This window comes from Anomaloglossus baeobatrachus, chromosome 1 (genome assembly GCF_048569485.1).
Source record: "Anomaloglossus baeobatrachus isolate aAnoBae1 chromosome 1, aAnoBae1.hap1, whole genome shotgun sequence".
Classification (NCBI taxonomy): domain Eukaryota; kingdom Metazoa; phylum Chordata; class Amphibia; order Anura; family Aromobatidae; genus Anomaloglossus; species Anomaloglossus baeobatrachus.
The window spans coordinates 289,144,610-289,165,169 of NC_134353.1; the positions used below are offsets into that span (position 1 = coordinate 289,144,610).

The 20,560-nt window shown below is 46.4% G+C and overlaps 1 protein-coding gene across 1 annotated transcript; it reads left to right on the forward strand.

Annotated features, from left to right (window-relative positions):
- Positions 1 to 459: 459 nt before the first annotated feature.
- LOC142311906 (histone H2A.Z-like) lies at positions 460 to 10,115 on the forward strand. The gene is made up of 5 exons (XM_075350759.1): positions 460 to 587; positions 2,469 to 2,546; positions 4,136 to 4,249; positions 8,529 to 8,658; positions 9,733 to 10,115. The coding sequence occupies exons 1-5, from the start codon at positions 585 to 587 to the stop codon at positions 9,792 to 9,794; spliced, it is 387 nt and encodes a 128-aa protein (XP_075206874.1). The 5' UTR covers positions 460 to 584; the 3' UTR covers positions 9,795 to 10,115.
- Positions 10,116 to 20,560: the final 10,445 nt, after the last annotated feature.

The following is a 20,560-nucleotide window of genomic DNA, read 5'->3' on the forward strand; positions in this document are numbered from 1 at the left end:
TTGGTATTCAGACTTTCTAATTATTCATTTTTTTATGTCTGCTACTTGTCTGCCTCTTCCCATTGCACAGTTACCTACCTGCAGTTACCTGCTTATGGTTTCCAGCATCAACTATCTGCCTGCGGTCTCCATCCCTCTGCTGCCTGTGCCCTACGTACTTCACCCATAGGCTGCAGACACCTGTGGACTGTGTGCCCACCCCAACATTAGGTATGGAGGATCTACCTCAGCTAGTGAGTGTAGCACATACATGAGGCAAGGACAGATGATTGAGAACTAAATGTAAAGGAAACATATGTCTTTATACACGGACAGTGGACTGTCTCCATATAGGAATAAGGCATGAAGGCCGCTGTCTGCCATTAGTTTTCCTGTCACACATTCTCCTCAGCACAATCCCCTCATCAGGAGGCATTTTGTGCGGTAGCCCGGCCCATTCCTCTCCCCTCATCACTCTCCGCCTCTAAACAATGAGGCCTCCTGCCATTGGGCCACCTCTGAGCTCAAGTTCCTGAATGTGTGGAACTCCATATAAATGGTGGCAGTGAGCACACGAGGCTTTGTGGATCGTGTGAGCTCCAGTCATGGTGAGTGTGCGGCCTGTGAGCTGCTGTAGGAACAGGCAGCCTCTTTTGTGTCCTTCGTCTTCCCCCCTCCTCCTCCTCTGCTCTACAGCTCCGGAGACTTTGCTTCCACAATTCAATTAGAGGCAGATTTCCTGCCTGAGGGAAAGTCTTGCTGTAGTTCTGTGTCATTGTATTAGTGCCCTGTGCAGGGCAGCCATGTACGGGCTACCTGTGTATTGTATGCTTGTGTGCAGTGAGTGGAGCTGTGGAGGGAAGGGCCTTGTGCTCCTCAGCCTCTCCACCCTTAGTGAGAAGCGACAACTCCGCTCTCCCCTTTCTTTCCAGCCCGCACCCCTCCCCCATGTGCTTAGGGCAGACCTATTGCTTTCTTTGTAATGCTTTCTTGGCTGATTGCGGGGGTCTCTGCTGCTGGGACCCCCAGCTTCATCCCTAATCATTGTATTCATCTATTCTGTAATAAGAAACCCATAGAGATCACACAAGACACATGGAGTAATGGAGAGGGCACTGAGCGGGAAGCCTGTGTGATGTGGGGTGGAGCGTAGCCTGTTGTGGGGATTGTGGGGCCCCAGTGATGAGTTAAGAAGCAAAAATCACTTAGAGGCAGAAAAAGATGAATACCTGTTCTACTAAATGGTGAAGAACCTATGATATAATCCATAAAGCATCAGCGTCTGTCTGTATGGTCCATGATATTGGAGTTTTTCAGTAGTCGGTATAGTCTGAGTACAGGTAGCTTGTATAGGTAACACCGTGCCATCATATATTCCTGCACAAGTTTCCAAGCATTTCTGCGAGGACCCACAACTATCAGCCGTGGTGAAGGAGGCACCGGACCTCTATACACAGTGGGACTGGGTTAATCTACCTTTCGAGGTTGGTGGTGACACATTAAGTGCACTGTACTTTGTTGTCCATATGTGATAATAGATGCCCAGTGTTAGGCTATGTGCCCACGGGACTATGTACCCGTGGATATATCCGCAGGTACGTCCGCAGGTTTCCCCGCAGCTGATCCCCGGAATCCACAGCTATACATAGCTGCGGGATTCCAGCGAAAGAGGCCGGGTCTTCCAGATATTTCTCCATAGTGGAGGGCTGGGATTTCCGCAGGTATTTCCACAGGAATAATTGACATGCAGTTATGTGCGGCTGCGGGACATCTGCAGCATGTTCCGCAGCCACACGTACCGCGGCATGGACACAGCACTCCCCATGTCCCATAGGATAACATGGGGAGTGTCTGTACTTGATAAAACCTGCGGATATATCTAGAAAATCCAGATAAATCCACAGGTTTTCCGCTGAAAAATCTGCGGGTACAGAGTCCTGTGGGCACATAGCCTTAGGGTGCATTTGTACAGCCTAATTGCAGTCAATTCAAATAACGTTTAGCCGGTACAGACTGCGGAATGATTGTTAACACGACCATTCAGTCTGCATAGAATAACATTGTTCTAAGCAGTACGTCTTGTTTAAGCAAGCTTTAAAATCTTTTCAATTAACGAACAAGCGTTTTGCTCATTTGTCCTGTCATTTCCAGTCTGTTTAAAAAGGCCAATTTTCAGGAATGATAATCGTCCATTGTGAATCCCAGTCTTGGGTTTGTTCCCCCTTGAGATGTTTTATTAATAAATGGCGGCTCTGATATCCAATGACCCTTCTTACAGCTTTCTTCCATGCCAGATACCTCTCTCTGTGCCCTTCATTCTGTGCTATAACAATGCATTCCTCCAGCAGTCAGTTCTGATAATACAGACATGGATATCAATTACATTAGTCATATTAATCAATGATGTAGTTGTATTAACAAATGGCACTAATTTACAATTAAATGTAGTGACAATTTACATTAAAGTGCATTTATTTTTTATTTTACAGGCTGGTGGCAAAGCTGGTAAAGATTCTGGCAAAACTAAAGCAACTTCCGTTACCCGCTCTTCAAGAGCCGGGCTGCAGGTAAGTAATGGTTATGCATCGTTCTCATGGAATCATAATCTAAGAATTATGACCAAGGATTTTTATTATAGCTCCATTTATTCCATGGCTCTTTACATAATAAAAACAAGTACAAAAGTACAATATTCATGAACAATACAAGTCCGCACTAGTACAGGGGCAGAGAGGATGAGACTTCTATGGCATTGCCTATAGATATACAATAAATATCTCATATGAATAGCCCTTTAAGTTTTGATTCTTATAATAGCTTTCAATTTTCAGAATCTTGTCAGTATATGGTATTTTTACAAAGATTGTCATATACCCCAATCTTAAACTCAAGCCCACTGAATTAGAATAGATTTTTGCTATAATTTACATCAATTTTTGGTGTTAATTTTAGCAAATCTATCAGTCTGAGGTTGGCCAAGTTGTCATATAGTTAAGAAAAGTGTTGAACAGCATATGACCAAAGTAACAATTTTTAGCTTAAATCAAGTTTGGAACAAAATTAACTTTTATTTAATAGCAAAATCCTTTACACGATACTATTTAAATGCATCCCACAGAATGTTACATTTTTATCTAAGGAACTCACTGTCACACAGGGTGTGGGGAGAGACCCAGCAAGTGGACTCCGGTGAATAAGGAAGGCTGTAACACAAAGAGGGGGGGGAACCAAGGGCTCCTGCGCTCACCCTGACACTGGGGGTGCCCTGCGCTTACCCTCAAACCACAGGTACCTATAATGGTTAGGAGGTGTGGCCCACCAACGTGCCCCTGTCTCCTAGCCATACCCTAGGACTAAATCCCACCACCCACCAATCCACAGGAGGAAAACCAAACACAAAAATAACCAGCAAAAGGGGAAAAAGTAAAAAAAACAACAACTTATCTTCGAGAGGGATTCTTCAGAAAACACAGCTACAGAAGTCTGAAGCACCGAGCACACTAGAGCAAGCAACTTCTCCAAGTGAAGAGCATAACCCGCACTGGAGAAGTGAGAAGCCCAACCTTATAAAGGCCCTTAATTACCAGCTGGAGGAAAGGCTCCTCCAACCTGGCAAGGAACATAAAAAAACCTAAATCCAGCCCTTAAAGGGACAGCATCCTTTAATGTCTGGACGATCGCCAGGCCGTTCTGCATTTGGTCCCAGTAGCAGTACCTGAAGGTCCAAACACATCCGTGACACTCACGTGTGATACCTATCTGACATATACCTCAGACATAAACATCTAGTGCGGTGTTTCTCAACTCCAGTCCTCAAGACTACCAACAGATCATGTTTTCAGGTTTTCCTCAATCAGGTTTTCAGGATTTCCTTAATGTTGCACAGGTGATGGAATTATCCCCTGTCTAATATTGAGGAAAACCTGAAAACATGATCTGTTGATGGGTCTTGAGGACTGGAGTTTAGTAACACTGATCTAGTGACTTTGAATCATAGAATGGTAGGGACTTCAAGGGCAATAGAGTCCAACCCCATGCGAGTGCAGGTTTTCCTAAATCATCCCAGCTGTATGTTTATATCTTAAGGATTTCTTACTTGCTTTTATGATTTCTACAATTTCGTACATCAGCATCTAATTCTACTTTTGATCTTCAGTTTCCAGTGGGTCGTATCCATCGTCTTCTGAAAAACAGAACCACCAACCATGGCCGTGTTGGTGGAACAGCTGCAGTCTACACCGCAGCAATCCTGGAGTATCTTACTGCTGAGGTAAGCCTTAGGTGGAGTAGAAAGAAGGGAAAGTCCTAATATGGTCTATATCCCTACAGGCTCATAATAGGGAGAGATGTTGACTTTAACACCACGTTCCAAATTCAGTATTTGGCCAATATTTGACAACAGGATTTGTAAGCCAAAACCAAAGTGGGTGAAAGGAGCGGAAGTGGTTCCCGCGTTTCTATTATACTTTTCCTTGATTGTTGCACCCCTGGTTTTGGCTTCCAAATACTGTACTGAGGTAACATTTTTAAAGTGTGAACGTAGCCTAAAGCAAATATACCGTATATGCCGGCGTATAAGACGACTGGGCGTATAAGACGACCCCCAACTTCTGCCCTAAAAATATAGAATTTGGGATATACTCACTGTCCATCTGTCATAGTGCCACCGCTCCCTCCGATCTGCACGGAGGTGAGGGGCCGGGCAGCAGATTGGGGGGAGCGGTGGCACTGTGGCAGATGGAGGGCGGCAGCGGATCGGGAGGTGTGGGGGTGAGGGTGCGGGCAGGAGATCGGGGAGACAGGTGGCAGATCGCGGAGGGCAGCGGCGGCGGATCGGGATGCTTTTCGTACAGTGCAATGGCAGCGCGGCAACTTCCGGGTCCCATGCTCCGGTCTCATAACAGCATGGGACCGGAGCTTGTCGCCCTGCCATTGCACTGTGGTATAATACAGGATGTCATGTAATGTATGTACACAGTGACTGCACCAGCAGAATAGTGAGTGCAGCTCTGGAGTATAATACAGGTGGTAACTCAGGATCAGTAATGTATGTACACAGTGACTGCACCAGCAGAATAGTGAGTGTAGCTCTGGAGTAGAATACATTACTGATCCTGAGTTACCACCTGTATGATCACAAATAACGCAGTGTGTGCATCAGATTCTGGAATGTCATTGATTACACTGATTCTGTAATGATTTTATGCGCTGTGCATGATCTAGCTGATGCTCGATCTGGGCTGAAGTGCACTGTGTACACTCACTGTGTGTGCTGGCGTGCTGCAGGGACGATGACGGGGGCGGTCACCGGCAACAGGTCCACTGTGATTGGAGAAATCGGTCACAAGGCCGATCTCTCCAATCAGAGCATTGGAGCTGGGGGAGGGTGATCCAGTGAGGTCACCCAGCTCCAGCCAATGGCCAGTGCTACAGCTGCACTGGCCAGGGCTGGATTTTAATGTTTCAGGCATTTTAAATGGCTGGAACATTACAGTGGCTGTGATTGGTTGAGCGGCGTTCGTCAGCCAATCACAGCCTCCGTAGGTACGGGGAGGAGGCACCACCCCTCCTAAGGTCAGGAACAGGTCCCCTCCTCCCCGAATCTGCGGTTTTTGGTAACATATTGTAGTCACCGCTGTATATCTGGCGTATAAGACGACCCCCCACTGTAGCCATTATTTTAAGGGGGTAAAAAGTCGTCTTATACGCCAGTATATACGGTAATAATCATAGAACTAAAGTTTGACCTATTTTAAATTTTCTTAGTGGTTGCTAACCGATCTGTGATGACCAGCCCACTGCGCAATCTTAGTACAGATGATGAATATGGTAGAAATGGTGCTGAATGCGTCAGACGAGTTATTGAGGGCATTTTCTGGGCAATTTAATATTTGAGTTAAACAAATATTCCATTCAGAGTACACATGACACCAATAAAGTTTTGTAAAAGGAAACCTGTCACCAGGTTTTTCCCTTATGAACTGCAGATAGCACCATTGAGGCCAGGTTAAAGTACTGTAGTGCTCATGCGCGGGTGGTTTTTGACCTTTGCTCGTGTTTTCACATTACCGTGCTTTTTGCCCTCAGCAGGGCAGATGAAAGTGCATCTGCCGAGGACCGCAATGCCGGCCTGTATGGATGATGTAGGACTTGTCATCCACACGGGGCTTGGAAGAAGGGGGACAACGATCGCAGCAGAGTGGCCTGGTCTCTTAAATACAGTATTCTAGAATGCTTTATATAAAGGCTCACTGGTGGTGGGCGCAGCTTATAGTCGCCAAATCTGGTGACAGGTTCCCTGTAAAGGGGTTCTCAAGTGAAAGCAAAAGCAAGGAGAGTCTATATGCACAGCACAGAATATAAAACCTAACTTTTATTGATTACTTAAAAGGAACTATGCTCTGAGTAGCAACACAACGTAGGAAATGTGAGAATATATAGACAAAATGCACAAACATATAGCCAAAGTGCCAATTAAAAATAGTGCTAATAATTAATGGCTCATTCTCACCCATTTCATACTATGAGGAAAGACCATCCAGAAAAAGGAAGCCGGGGCTGAGGGGTGAGAAATTGAGAAGTTTTGATACACTTCTTGAAAATAAATATTACAAATCAGTAAACCTATTTGGTATCGCTGTAATCGTAACAACCAAAAAATATTTGTTTGGCAAATGGCATAAAAAATGGTGTGACTGTTTGTTTTTTACCATTCCATCCATATAAAAGTGATTACAGTTGTATAACTGATATACGTGTTTGACAAAATTAATGCTCGCCTCACAAAAAAAGACCTAATATGGTGAAGCTCAAGTACAAAAAGTTATGGCTACTACAACTATGAACCAATGATAAAAAAAACAACAACAACAAATCATCCTGTCATCTAAACAAATGCATGACAAAATATGTCAGTGTATAAGTATTCATCAATACTGGATATTTGCACACCAGTCATGAATAGTATGCTGGAATAAAGTGCTTTAAAGCTCCACTCCAGTGTTTTGTTATTTATTTCATTGCTGGAATGGTGCTTTAAATGTAAATACCCTGCCCCTGGGCTTATACTCAACCTCCGGAGGTTTCATTTGTTTTCATTGTCGCTTTCCTGTGATTTGTATCCTTCCGGCAGCTTCAGTGTTTCATGGGGCAGCCGGAGGTAACAACTCAATACATCTCTTTGAGAACCTTGTTTTGGCTGTCATAGAATGTATTGACCTCTTGGGGTGTAACTTCTGACTTCTGGTCAGTCAGAAGTTAGTCATAAGATGGCGTTGCGGGACCAGAGCAATGCTGAAGAAGGATGAAGCCACCCAAGGGTGAACATAAGAAGGGGGAACGAAGCTTTAGGGCATGTGCGCACGTGTTCGTATTGCATGCATTTACGCTGCGTCTAACACTGCAGCGTAAATGCATGCGTCCTGCGTCCACTGTACAATCTATGAAGATTGTGCATGAGACGTGCGTACGTTGCTTTTTTGAACGCAGCGATTTGCATGCTGACATTTTGATCCAAATCGGTGCGTTCAAATATGCAGCATGTCACTTCTTTTGTGCGCTTTGGATGCAGCTCCCACTCTGTCTATGGGAGAGGCAGCATCCAGAGCGCATGAAATCTGCATTTTTTTTTTTCTGCAGAAACCCTGCATCCATGACGCAGTGTTTCTGCAGCGATTTGAATCGCACATGAGCTGTCAAATCACTGCAGAGTTTTCTGCAGTGACACTACGCAACATGCGCACAAGCCCTTAAAGCGCCACTCCAGTGCTGGAAAAACAAAACGCTGGAGTGGTGCTTTAAGTTATGTTATATGTTTATTATTAGTGATGATGCTTGGTACTCGTAACAAATAGTTGATGCTTGGATGGGCACAACTCTGGTACCTGAGTATAATGGAAGTCAGGGGGATCTTGAATATTTTTGAGGGAAATCCACAAAAATGTTCACCTTCCACATTGACTTCCATTATACTCGGATACTCGAGTCGCGCCCATCCAATCATAAACTGCATGTTACGAGTACCAAGCATGGTAGTGCTCACTCATCACTAATAATAAATATCTAACATAACTTAAAGCACTACTCCAGTGTTTTGGGGTTTGTTTTTTTCAGCACTGGAGTGGCTCAGGCTCTGCCAAGCAACCAACCTACAATCCGGGGCGTTTCTCAATAGAACACAGCAGGTTGAGCTGCCAATACCAAGATGGCCGCTCCCATGACCTGTGATTTTTATTTATTTTTTTTATTGCATAATTCCTATAGTCAGTCATTATGTTTCCTAAGGTAATTTATTCATACATACTGTCTCCCATATTGTGATATACCCTAGTATGTTTTAAAATCATAGGTCCTCTTTTAGTTTTAGGGCAACTTTTTGTCTGTACACAACTATGCCATGTTTACTTCATCCATCTGAGTGAATGGTGGAGTACATTACAGAAGTCTAAAAAAAAAAAAAAATATAAACTGTCTAGAAGGCATGGTGACTTGTTCGGAGTCATACAGATACATTTCTAAGACGTGTTTTTTCTTTTGCTCGTCTCTTGCAGGTACTTGAATTGGCAGGAAATGCTTCAAAAGATCTCAAAGTGAAGCGTATTACTCCACGTCACTTGCAGCTCGCCATCAGGGGGGATGAAGAACTGGATGCCCTCATTAAGGCTACCATTGCTGGTGGTGGTAAGTGTACAGATGGTTACTTTCAGATCTACAGAAGAGTTAAGCAAACTGATATTGCGATGAACTTTGAACTTAGTGTGGAAATCTATCAAAAATTATGTACTGCAGGAATTTGATGACTGGCAGTTGTGATTTTTAAAGTTTGTTTTTTTGTTTTTTTTTCCTTTGAATGCAAGTTGCACAGTTAGTCATAATCAAATGGGCATTCAGAAAATTGCTTCAGACACTATTAATGGAATTTAGATGTCAGATCACAAGTTCTGGATTAGCCATCCTTGCAAACAGAACTGAGAATCTGAAATAAGGTTAAACTTTCAATTAACCATAAATTCCATGCAAATGAGTAGTTTGGGAGACTTTAAGGCTATGTACACACGCTGCATTTTTTTTGTGACCACAAAGATGCAGCGTTTTTGTACGTTCTTGGCCACACAAACGCACCCGCCGTAAAAATGCATAAAAAACGCATGCGTTACTGCGTATTTTTGGCTGCGTTTTGCTGCATTTTTGTTGCTTTGTTTTTTCCAATGCATTGCATGGGTGAAAAACGCTGGCGAAAACGCAGAAATGATTGACATGTTGCATGTTTGTGGTCACCACAAAAACGCACCTAAAACAAAACTGCACTGTGCGGACAGTAAAAATGAGAGCTCATAGGAAATTCATGCAGTTTTTAGACCAAAAAACGCACCCGAAAAACGCGCAAAAACGCAGCGTGCACACATAGCCTAAAAGTTTTTTCCACTAAACACATTCATCACCAATCTACAAGGAAGGGATAAAAATCTAATCTGGTGCCCAGCCTAGAGGTTCCTAACTGAATTCCGGTATCAATGGAGCTTTAGTGTGTATGTTTGGCCATCGCTCCATTCACTTCTAGGACTCCCAACAATAAATCTGTCACTTTCTGTGGATAGCTGATAAATGAATTAGTGGGAAAAATGTTTGTAGTGTATGCAATGTAACTGATCGCTGAAAATCTAGCGGCACTAAGTAAAATGCCATAAATGTGTAGTTCAGAAAGCTCATTGCTTTTGTGAATCTTAAACCTTGATGTCCTTGTTTTCTTTCTAGGTGTCATTCCTCATATTCACAAATCCTTGATTGGCAAGAAAGAACAACAGAATGCTGTCTAACTGAACCATCATGCGCGGATGTGGACTTGACCAATCTGCAGTTTGCTTGAGTTCCCATCTGAGTTACAGCCTGACATTTGGGTTGTAACCAGTTTTAAATTTTGGCTTCAAAGAAGCCAGTTTCGCATTACAACGGCTGGGCATCTTACTTCAGTGGACCCTGAATCAAGTTTGAAGTATAAAACGCGAGGTCTTGATGAATTTTCCCCTTAGTATTACATGAAAAACTAATTTGGGAAACCATAAGGGAATGTGTTCACTAAGCTAATCTTTTGGATAACTGTATTTTTACAATAAATTTAACACTATATTTACAGTCAATTGGTGAGGGTTTTTTTAAAAGGGTTTATTCAAGTTCCTTCAATTCTCTTTTCCTATGCGGTTTTCCCTATTCTACCCCATTCTGGCTTTGGACGTCTACATCTAGTCCCTGGCCTCAGCAGTTTCAGACCATATACCAAAGACACCAGTGATTGACTGCTATATATTGTGACATAGAAACACTTCTGGCTGTGACACTCTGGTCAGTGATGCACTAGATGTTTACTTACTTTGGTGTTTTATAGATACTAGCGTTCTACACGGCGATATCTACACTTATATCCTCCCCCAAGAGTTGTAAAAGAATCCTTCATAAGATACACTGATTCTTAAACTGGTGATTCACCCATATTTTTTTTGTCTAGTTCAATATTATAATGAGAAACTATGTTTCTCTCAAATACCTTATGTTGGCAATAGTGCCTGTGAGAGGTGCTATTGCAGACCGCTGTACCCCGCTCCGGTGACGTCACGTCAAGTTCCGCACACGTCACATCTCTGCGGCCTGCTGCAGTCTTCCTGACTCACGGAGCTGTGGGCGGTGTTGCACCGCTCGTCACAGTCCATCTGCTCCCTCCTCCCTCACAGTAGAACGCTGCAAGCAGGAGACGCGCTGTGCTGTGACAAGCGGTGAAACACCGCCCACAGCTCAGTGAGTGAGGAAGACTGCAGCCGGCCGCAGGGATGTGACGTCACCGGAGAGGGGAACAGCGGTCTGCAATAGCGCATCTATTTCCAACATAAGGTATTTGAGAGAAACATTGTTTCTCAATATAATATCGAACTAGACAATAAAAAATATGGGTGAACCACCCCTTTAATCTTAATTAGCTGGTAAAGCTCTCTACTACACATTTCACTAGGTGTGTTCAACTCATTGGGGAGGCATGGCAGGATTAGTTTATGACTTTTTTTTTTTTTATGGCCTTTGGCCTGATCACGTGCCATGGCAACTTGATGGATTGACGATCTATACAAATATTGATCTTATGCAAGTATAGATAGGTCCACCAGGGTCTTCTCTGTTGATTATTTGTTTGTATTGAGCAATCGAATTGCTGGTCTTCCTTTTTTGCATTGTTCCTTCTATTCTTCCGACCATTATGCTCTTCTCCAGTGATTGGTCTCTTCATATGATGTATCCAAAGTAGGCAAATCGTAGCTTGATGATCCTTGCTTTGAGTGACACGTCTGACTTTATTTGTTACAAAATTAATTTGTTTCTTTTTCTTTCCATCCATGGTATTGATAACATCCTTCTCCAGCAACACATTTAGGAGACGTTGAGTTTCCTTCTGTTTTGTTTCTTTATCGTACAGGTTTCACATCCATATGTCACTACAGAAAAGACCAGATTGTGAAAGAGCTGTATCTTTTTTCTAGTGAAATGTTCCTCGATTTGAAGACCATGTCCAATGACTTCAATATTGATTTGCTCATAGCTATTCTCCTATTGACTTCCAGTGTCGTTCCTGCATTTTGTGTGATCATCGATCCAAGTATGTTTAAGTCCTTTACGTCTTCCAATTCGTCGCCATCCATCTCAAATGTTTACCGGTCATACTGGTCAATATCTTTATCTTCTTTCTGTTGAGTAGCAGTTGAGTAACCTTTCATCTTGATACTCAGTCCTTCATTCTATCTATGATTGTTTCTATCAATGTTGTATCGTCTGCGTATTTAAGATTGTTGATTCGTTCGGCAATTTTGATTCTTTATGCTTTTTCGCTGAGTTCAGCCTTCCTGAAAAAAGCTTCTGCATATAAATTGAAGAGAAATAGTGATGGAATGCATCCTTGTCTGATGCCTCGTTCTAATTAGAACCATACGTTGTTGCCGTGTTCCATTTTGAATCACTTCTTGGTCAATGTAAAGATTCCTAATCAGGTGATCAGGTACCCATATCCTTCATAGTATTCCAAAGCTTCTGGTGATCAACACAGCCGAAAACTGTGCTGTAGTTGATGAGGCAAAAATAGATGTAAAAATAAATAATTACGCAATACCCACATGTGCCATGAATGAAAGCTACATGCATTTAATAGTCTGGATAAGGCTACGGTCACACAAGTGTATAAAAAATAGAGATTTTCATCCAGATTAGAGGTACGATTTTATTTATTTTTTTTCTCACTTGTCATCCGTATGCAATATGTTTTCTTACTCAGCAACTATTAATCATTTACAGGATCATTTACACTTTCCTATGTTACAGAATTGTAATGTTTCTGTAAAAATCAGATGCTATACCATGGCTCAATATGGCATCCGATTTTTCCCTTCACCACGACAGCGCCACCAGAGAGATAGGTCTGCCAATCTTAGGACAGGAAACATCTGAAATAAAAAGCGCGGCTCCTCTCTCTTGCATCAGTTTTGGTTTCCTGTCCCAAGATGGGAGACCCAGAAGAGCTGTGGCCCTGCCACAGTGAAGGATGGCATATCCCAGGGTTGGGGCAACAGCCTTAGCTCGGAAGGGACGAAACACAGGTGGAGGTTCTCTTCCTCCCCCTATACATCTGCCTACCTGATCGGCGTCCGGTGACTGGCCCTGCAGCGTATGTGGCAGAATGGAAACAGCTGCGTTCCTGTCTTGGCGCCCGGTGGCTGTCCCTGCAGGAATCGCCATTCCATCCTCCAACTGTACCCCTGTACGGCGCCCGGTGGCTGACCCTGCAGGCTGAGCGTGGCAGCACATGGATCACACAGTGGTCAGGTTCCGGGTCCGGCAGTGACGTCTGAGTTCGACCGGAAGTCGCCTTCGCGCATGAGCAGTGGGCGGCAAGATGGCGCTGCCCACCGCTACGCTGCCTCCAGACCATGCCACAGGGAAAGGAGGCTTTCCAGGACGCTCGGGCTCGTTTCTCCAGACAATCGAGGGAAGAATCCCTGGTGAGTGAGCAGAGTGATACACAGCGCAGAAGCGATCATGGCATCGTGGGAGCGGCGGTCACTCCAGAGACAGGAGGTCATCAGTTTTTGCCGAAGTCCCCAACGCATCGCCCGTCCACCTGACCCGGTACCGTAAGGCCAGCGGTGGGTAAGTCCCATTTGGGGGTTTTCTTCTATTCCTATTAATGGGGATTTTCCTCCCTTCCACTGTATTCTTAGAGCACACCTAGGAAGAGGGTAATGACTAAGAACTGGGAAGGTCCTTTGTGTAAATCTCCACTTCCCTCTGACAGCCAGATGTCATTGTGTAGCTTCTGTATCCGGAAGCCTATTGCAGAGGAAGCACTGGACATTGCCACTGGCCTCACGGAGGTCATAAGTGCAGAGGTCAGGGAGTACCTGAAGTTTTCTCTGCCACCAATTCCCACCACCTCCTGCAAACCCAGCGTGGAGCATCAGGAGTCAGGAGAGACTTCAGACTCAGTGCTCAGGTTCTTCCTCTTCCTCATCGGTTTCATCTGCCGAGGTTGAGGTGGGGGGCAGGCCGTGTTTCCCTACTGCCGAATTTACTCACCAGGTGAAGGCTGTCAGAGCTATGAGACGATGGGTCCAGAATCTGTTGTGGAGAAGCCGGATAGGAGAGCTTACCCTCCATCTTTATTTAGGAAGTGGTACCCCTTTGAGGAGTCTGATTCTTCGTTGTGGGACTGTTGCTCCAAGATAGATGTGGCCAAGACAGCAGAACAGTCTTCACTGCCCTTGGGAGACCTAGGTTTATTAAAGGAACTTCTGGACAGAATGGTGGTTACTTATCTCTGCTCCACTTGGAAGACGGCTGCGGGAGCACTTGGGCTGGCAGTCGCAGGTACCTGTATAGCCTGGTCCCTGATAGGTCTGGCTGCAACAGGTTGACGACCATATCAAAGAGAAGGCCAGATCCTTGCTAATATTCCTTAAGCCTAAGGAGCAGCTGCCCTTTTGGCCGATGCATCAGCGGATGCCCTTCGGCTATCAACCAAGTCTGCCACCTTGTCTAATTCAGCAAGACGTTCACTTTGGTGGAAGAGATGGCCGGGAGACTCACTGTCAAAGTCTAAACTACGTGCCATGCCTTGTGAAGGAAGGGGAATATCTCTTTCACACCGCATCTTCTGAAGGAAGGGGTTCTCCAAGGGGAGGCAACCCGTGTCCCAAGAGGGGTGGAAAGACCGAAAAAGGAAGCAGTAAGGCTTCATGTTCAGACCTCCTACGGACGGTAAGAAACCGGCTCGGTGATGCCCCTGTCCAGGTGGGAGGTAGACTCTCCTCCTACTTCTCAGCATGGTGCAACATCTCGTCCAGTGATTGGATTCTGGGAATTGTTAAGGATAGGTTAAAGCTACAATTCCATTCGACTTGTCGGCCACGGTGGATTGACCTTTCATAGAAGGGTACTAAAGGCTGGGGTCCCTCCCTAATGTTGTTTGTCTTCAGAATCTCTCTGGTGGCGCTGTCGTGGTGAAGGGAAAAATCTTAAATTACTTACCGGTAATGATTTTTTCCAGAAGCCACGACAGCACCACTGCTTCCCACCACTTTCATTTTTTTCTTCACCCCTCGTGGTTTTTTGGTATCCGCGGCCCGGCATGTGTATATTTGAGGTGATGATGTTGTTTGTGTTTACCTTGTTTTCTGATATTCCTCTCTATGCTCTGTAACCAAACTGATGCGAGAGAGAGAGAGGAGCCGTCCTTTTTATTTCAGTGGGTTTCCTGTCCTAAGATGGGCGGACCTCTCTCTCTGGAGGCGTGTCGTGGCTTCTGGAAAAAATCATTACCAGTAAGTAATTTAAGATATATATTTTTTTTTTTTTTTTTTTACAGCTTTTCAATTTCAGAGTGAAATCACAGCATGCTGGGATTTTATTTTTTCAAAAACAGATTCTGTCAGTGAAAATAATCGGTCATCAGCACTGCCCTATTGCATAACATTGGTCTGAGCGTTATCTGATAAAATATTGGATTGGCTTCTCCCGATTTATACAGTGGTGTGAGCAAGCCCTAACTGAGTCTACCTTGTTTTTCCAAAAATAAGACACTGTCTTTAAAATTTTTTTTTTTGCCTCGATTTAAAAGCGCCAGGGCTTATTTTCAAGTAGGTCTTATTTTTGGGGAAACTCGGTTGGGGGTAAGCTTACCCCCTCACAGAAGTAGACCTCCCACCCCCCTCCCCACCCTTCCCAGGAGAATCATACTTCAGCGAGCGCTCTCAGCGGGTATGTTTCAGAGTCAAAAAGTAGAGAAACTCCAGCTTACCATATAGCGCTGTGCAACAGGACTAGGCATGCTCGTGATCCGTCAGAATGCCAAGCTGTAGTCAGTAAGGAAGTTTTTAAAAAAATCAAGCTTTATTTGAAAATGTATAAAAAATACATGCAGAAGGATGGGGCAAAGTGCATGGCATGAAACACCTTACGCGTTTCGGACGGTGAATTTAAAAGCAGTCCTTAGTCATAGGACCTATGACTAAGGACTGCTTTTAAATTCACCGTCCGAAACGCGTAAGGTGTTTCATGCACTTTGACCCATCCTTCTGCATGTATTTTTTTTTTTTTTTTTTTTTTTTTATACATTTTCAAATAAAGCTTGAATTTTTTAATCATGGATTCTGATGCTGGATCCAACTTCCTTACTGACTACGATGTTTCATAGAGTCCTCCCCTGTTTCAGGCTGACACTCACATACATCTGATCGCGCACACACACTCTTACTACACACACACTCACACTCACACTCTCACCACATCCGGCAATACTAATTGCTCCCGGCCATCAGGGGAAGATGGGACGCAGTGCAATGGAACACATGGAGGACTGTTGTGATTGTGTTTGTGATCTGATGTATGTGCGATCTGTTGTGGAAGATCCGGTTTCAGTGACTATTGCTATGTGTTTCGGACAAATCTTATTTCTTCGGGAAAAAAAATCACATATAGTATGTGATTCCCCCCCCCCCCCCCCCCCCCCCGAAAAAAGAGAACGCTTTATCTGGAACGCATAGAAATAACGTCACTGAAAATAATCCTCTGGATTGATTTTTACTTTGGCAGAGTGGCATTTGACCCCTGCTTATGAGATTTAACTGGCATTTATTTTTTGGGCATTCCATACAAATTATCATAATAGCCCTGTAGTTCTGCAGGAGAAACATTTGTTTCCCTGCTGCTGTGACTTAAAATTGCAACATGACCATGGCATGTGAATGCAGCCTAATAGTTGTATTTATCACAGCGGAAACACTGTCCTGTATATTTACTACATTATTGGAGGCATTAGAATCCAAGTTTTTATGGATACAACTATATGGGATTCCATATAACCTTTGTTGTGTACTGTAGAAAACACAGGACAAGACCAGCACTTCTATAGAATTCAATTACTCAACAGGTGCACTTGTGCCGATGCCCAATAAACACACAAATATTGTTGTTAAGTGTGCGTCCACTGAGTACGTGCAACTTATACTAATACTATAGGAGTGGTGGCCTCATCCTATGCTTCTCTGCATTATGAGAAAGTGGCAGCCTCCTGGGCTCTGCACCCTAAGGTTCAGGTTCCACAATACATTTTTGATGCGGCTTAAACTATTGTTGATAAGTAAAAATTTACAAAACTGAAATGGATTCTTGGTTAACATTATGATCATCTCACTGCCAGGTGTCAAGGCAAACGTCTTAGTGGGTACCCAACCTTAACCCCTTCACGACCGCGGGCAGTAAAATTACGTCCTATTTTTACGTGACTTAACGACCAGGGACGTAATTTTACTGCCTAAAGTTCATTTGATTGCCGTGGCCATAGCAACGGCTTTCAAATGATCTCCCCTGCTGTTTCTTACAGCAGGGGACCTTTGCTTCACCCCAGGGGGGGTGGCATCGCCACCCCCCATCGACGATCGATGTGATTGGCTGTTCAAATCTGAACCGCCAACCACATCTTTCGCACTGATTTCGGTAAAAATAATGCCGGAATTAGTGCGATACTATGAGATCCGGCTATGATGTGCTGTAGCAGGTACAGCAGATCATAGGTGGATCTCAAACATGCCGCCCCCAGCCCCTGCAGCACTGATTGGAGCGATCGTGCTATGACGCGCAATCGCTCCAATAAGTGTGCAGTGGGGCGGTCTGATCTGCCGGTGGCCGCCCTCCCCAGGCCTGTGCTGGTCTGGGGACCCTCCCCCAACATGTCTGCAGCATGCAGCACTGGCTGGTACTAGTGGTACCACGCCACCGCTGCTGCTGCCGCCGCTGCTGTCACGGAGCAGGAGCGGTGAGTATTGTGCTCACGTTGCAGCCCCTGCGCGCTCTTGTGATTGCTCCTGCGCGCTTCCGTAATGGCCCCTGCTCGTGCCCCCCTGCGATCTGCCCCCCCGACATCCCGATCTGCCCCCCCCGACATCTCTATTCTGCAGCTCCTCCGGTATCTCCTTCCTCCTCTCCTCTGCTCTCCTTGCAGCCCCTGCGCGCTCTTGTGATTGCTCCTGCGCGCTCCCGTAATGGCCCCTGCCCGTGCCCCCCTGCGATCTGTCCCCCCTGACATCCCGATCTGCCCCCCGCCATCTCTATTCTGCAGCTCCTCCGGTATCTCCCTCCTTCTCTGCTCTCCTTGCAGCCCCTGCGCGCTCCCGTAATGGCCCCTGCCCGTGCCCCCCTGCGATCTGCCCCCCCCCGACATCCCGATCTGCCCCCCCCGACATCCCGATCTGCCCCCCGACATCCCAATCTGCCCCCCAACATCCCAATCTGCCAGCCTCCCCCGTGATCTCTATTCTGCAGCCCCTCTGCTCTCCCCCTCACCCTCTGCTGTCCCCCCGACCTCTGCTGTCCCCCCGACGTCCTCTTACCTGTCTTCACCGGCCGATCACATCTGCCTCCATCGCTGGGTCCTTCTTCCTGGGTCTTCTGCTGAGCTGTCCAACTTCCTGCCTGCTGCTGCTGTAAAGCTGTTCCTCCTGCTAATCCTCTGGGTACTGTGAGTATAACTTTTTTTTTTTTTTTTTTCTTTTTTTTTCCTCTATCCCCTGTCCATTTTTACACCTCGTGCGTCCCGCCGAGCGCTGATCAGGGATGCAGATAACGTATCTGCATCCGTGGTCAGTTTTCGGCGGGACTTTTTTTTCCCGTATCCCCGACGCTTTTTGTATCGCATCCGTCCCGCCGAGCGCTGATCAGGGATGCAGATAACGGATCGGCATCCCTGCTCAATTTTTGGCGTGACTTTTTTTTCCGTATCCCCGACACTTTTTGTATCGCATCCGTCCGTGCGTCCCGCCGAGCGCTGATCAGGGACGCACATAACGGATCGGCATCCCTGCTCAATTTTTGGCGTGACTTTTTTCTTTTTCGCTCCTAATTGGGAGACCCAGACAATTGGGTGTATAGCTACTGCCTCCGGAGGCCGCACAAAGTACTACACTTAAAAGTGTAAGGCCCCTCCCCTTCTGGCTATACACCCCCCGTGGGAGCACGGGTCCCTCAGTTTTTTGCTTTGTGCGAAGGAGGTCAGACACGCACGCATAGCTCCACTGTTTAGTCAGCAGCAGCTGCTGACTATGTCGGATGGAAGAAAAGAGGGCCCATACAGGGCCCCCAGCATGCTCCCTTCTCACCCCACTTTCTGTCGGTGGTGCTTGTTAAGGTTGAGGTACCCATTGCGGGTACGGAGGCTGGAGCCCACATGCTGATTCCTTCCCCATCCCCATTAGGGCTCTGGGCGAAGTGGGATTTTACCGGTCTCCAGGCACTGAGACCGTGCTCCATCCGCAGCCCCTGGAGAAGCCGCTGGATATGGAGCTGAGTATCGTCAGGGACATGGCCCTGCTCCGTCAAGGTACTCTGTGTCCCCGTGCATACGCGCGCACACCGCAGCATTGCTGGGGGTGTTAGTGCGCCGGGGACAACAGCGCTGCTGCGCTTGTGCCATTTCCTCACTTCAGCTTAGCTGAGTGGGTAGACTCAGGGAGAACGGTCGCGCCGGCCGCTGAGACTGCGACGCGGCTGGGACTTGTGGTGCGCCGAGGACTTCCGCGCTGACCGTGCATATATCACGGCCGCGCTTATTACTACAGTCCCCGGCTTTTGCGGCCTAGTTCGTTCGTTCCCGCCTCCGCACCTGCCAGTCAGGAGGAGGGCGGGACGCTGTACAGAGCATCAGCGCTGAGGGCTGGAGTCTTTTTTACATACTCCAGCCCTCACACCAGGCACAGTAGGACGCAGTTTCCCGCACTTTGTTTGTGGCACGCCCACGGTCCGCCCCTCTTCACAGAACGCCGGCAGCCATTCCTGCCTGCACGCTGAGCTGCAGAGGGGAGACGGGGAGACCCAGACACGGGATTCTACGGCCTCATACCCGCTGTTCAGCGGGCGGTAAGCAGCCTCAAGGGCTCACCCCCACTTGTGCCGTTTGTATACTGAGTATTTTGTGTTTGCAAATACTTTGTACTGTACGGTCGCTGGTGATTCTCGGCTATATACCCTCCTATATTACAAGGAGGCAACAGCATGTCGTCCGCAAAACGCAAGGGTGCCAAGGCACAGACATTATATGCTGCCTGTACCGCATGTGGGGCTGCTCTACCGGCAGGTTCCACTGACCCCCATTGTGTGCAGTGCTCGGCCCCTGTGCAACTTGCACAGCCGGGGCCTCTGCTGGACGTGACCCAGGGTGTACCACCTGTGAATGCTGTCCAGGTGACAGGAACGGAGTTTGCAGCTTTTGCTGACAGATTGTCTATGACCATGTCAAAGATTCTTGAAACATTGCAGTCTAGACCAGTAACTCAGACCATGGACACTGTGGCATCATTGCTCCCTGGTCCCCCTCAGCTGGAACACTTCCAAGCTCCGGGGGTGTCACATGCACCCCAGGGTGACGATTCTGACTCGGACGCCAGTCCCAGACAACCTAAGCGGGCTCGTTATGAGGGGCCCTCAACTTCGTCTCACTGGTCAGGATCCCAGCGGGACGAATCTATGGGTGATGAGGCGGATGTAACTGATCAAGATTCTGATCCTGGGACCGCTCTCAATCTGGATACACCGGATGGTGACGCCATAGTGAATGATCTTATAGCGTCCATCAATAGGATGTTAGATATTTCTCCGCCAGCTCCTCCTGCGGAGGAGGCAGCTTCACAGCAGGAGAAATTCCATTTCAGATATCCCAAACGTAAATTAAGCACTTTTCTGGACCACTCTGACTTTAGAGATGCAATCCAGAAACACCACGCTTATCCTGAGAAGCGGTTTTCTAAACGGCTTAAAGATACACGCTATCCTTTTCCCCCTGACGTGGTCAAGGGTTGGACCCAGTGTCCCAAGGTGGACCCTCCAATCTCCAGGCTTGCAGCTAGATCTTTAGTTGCAGTAGAAGATGGAGCGGCACTTAAAGATGCCACTGACAGGCAGATGGAGCTCTGGCTGAAATCCATCTATGAAGCTATTGGAGCGTCGTTGGCGCCAGCTTTCGCAGCCGTATGGGCACTCCAAGCTATTTCAGCTGGGCTTACGCAAG

What these genes read in the sequence shown, in the direction of transcription:
- LOC142311906 (XM_075350759.1), top strand. An exon ending in CTTCAAGAGCCGGGCTGCAG is followed by an intron (nt 2,547 to 4,135) that starts GTAAGTAATGGT and finishes TTTGATCTTCAG; the next exon opens with TTTCCAGTGGGTCGTATCCA. An exon ending in TGGAGTATCTTACTGCTGAG is followed by an intron (nt 4,250 to 8,528) that starts GTAAGCCTTAGG and finishes CGTCTCTTGCAG; the next exon opens with GTACTTGAATTGGCAGGAAA.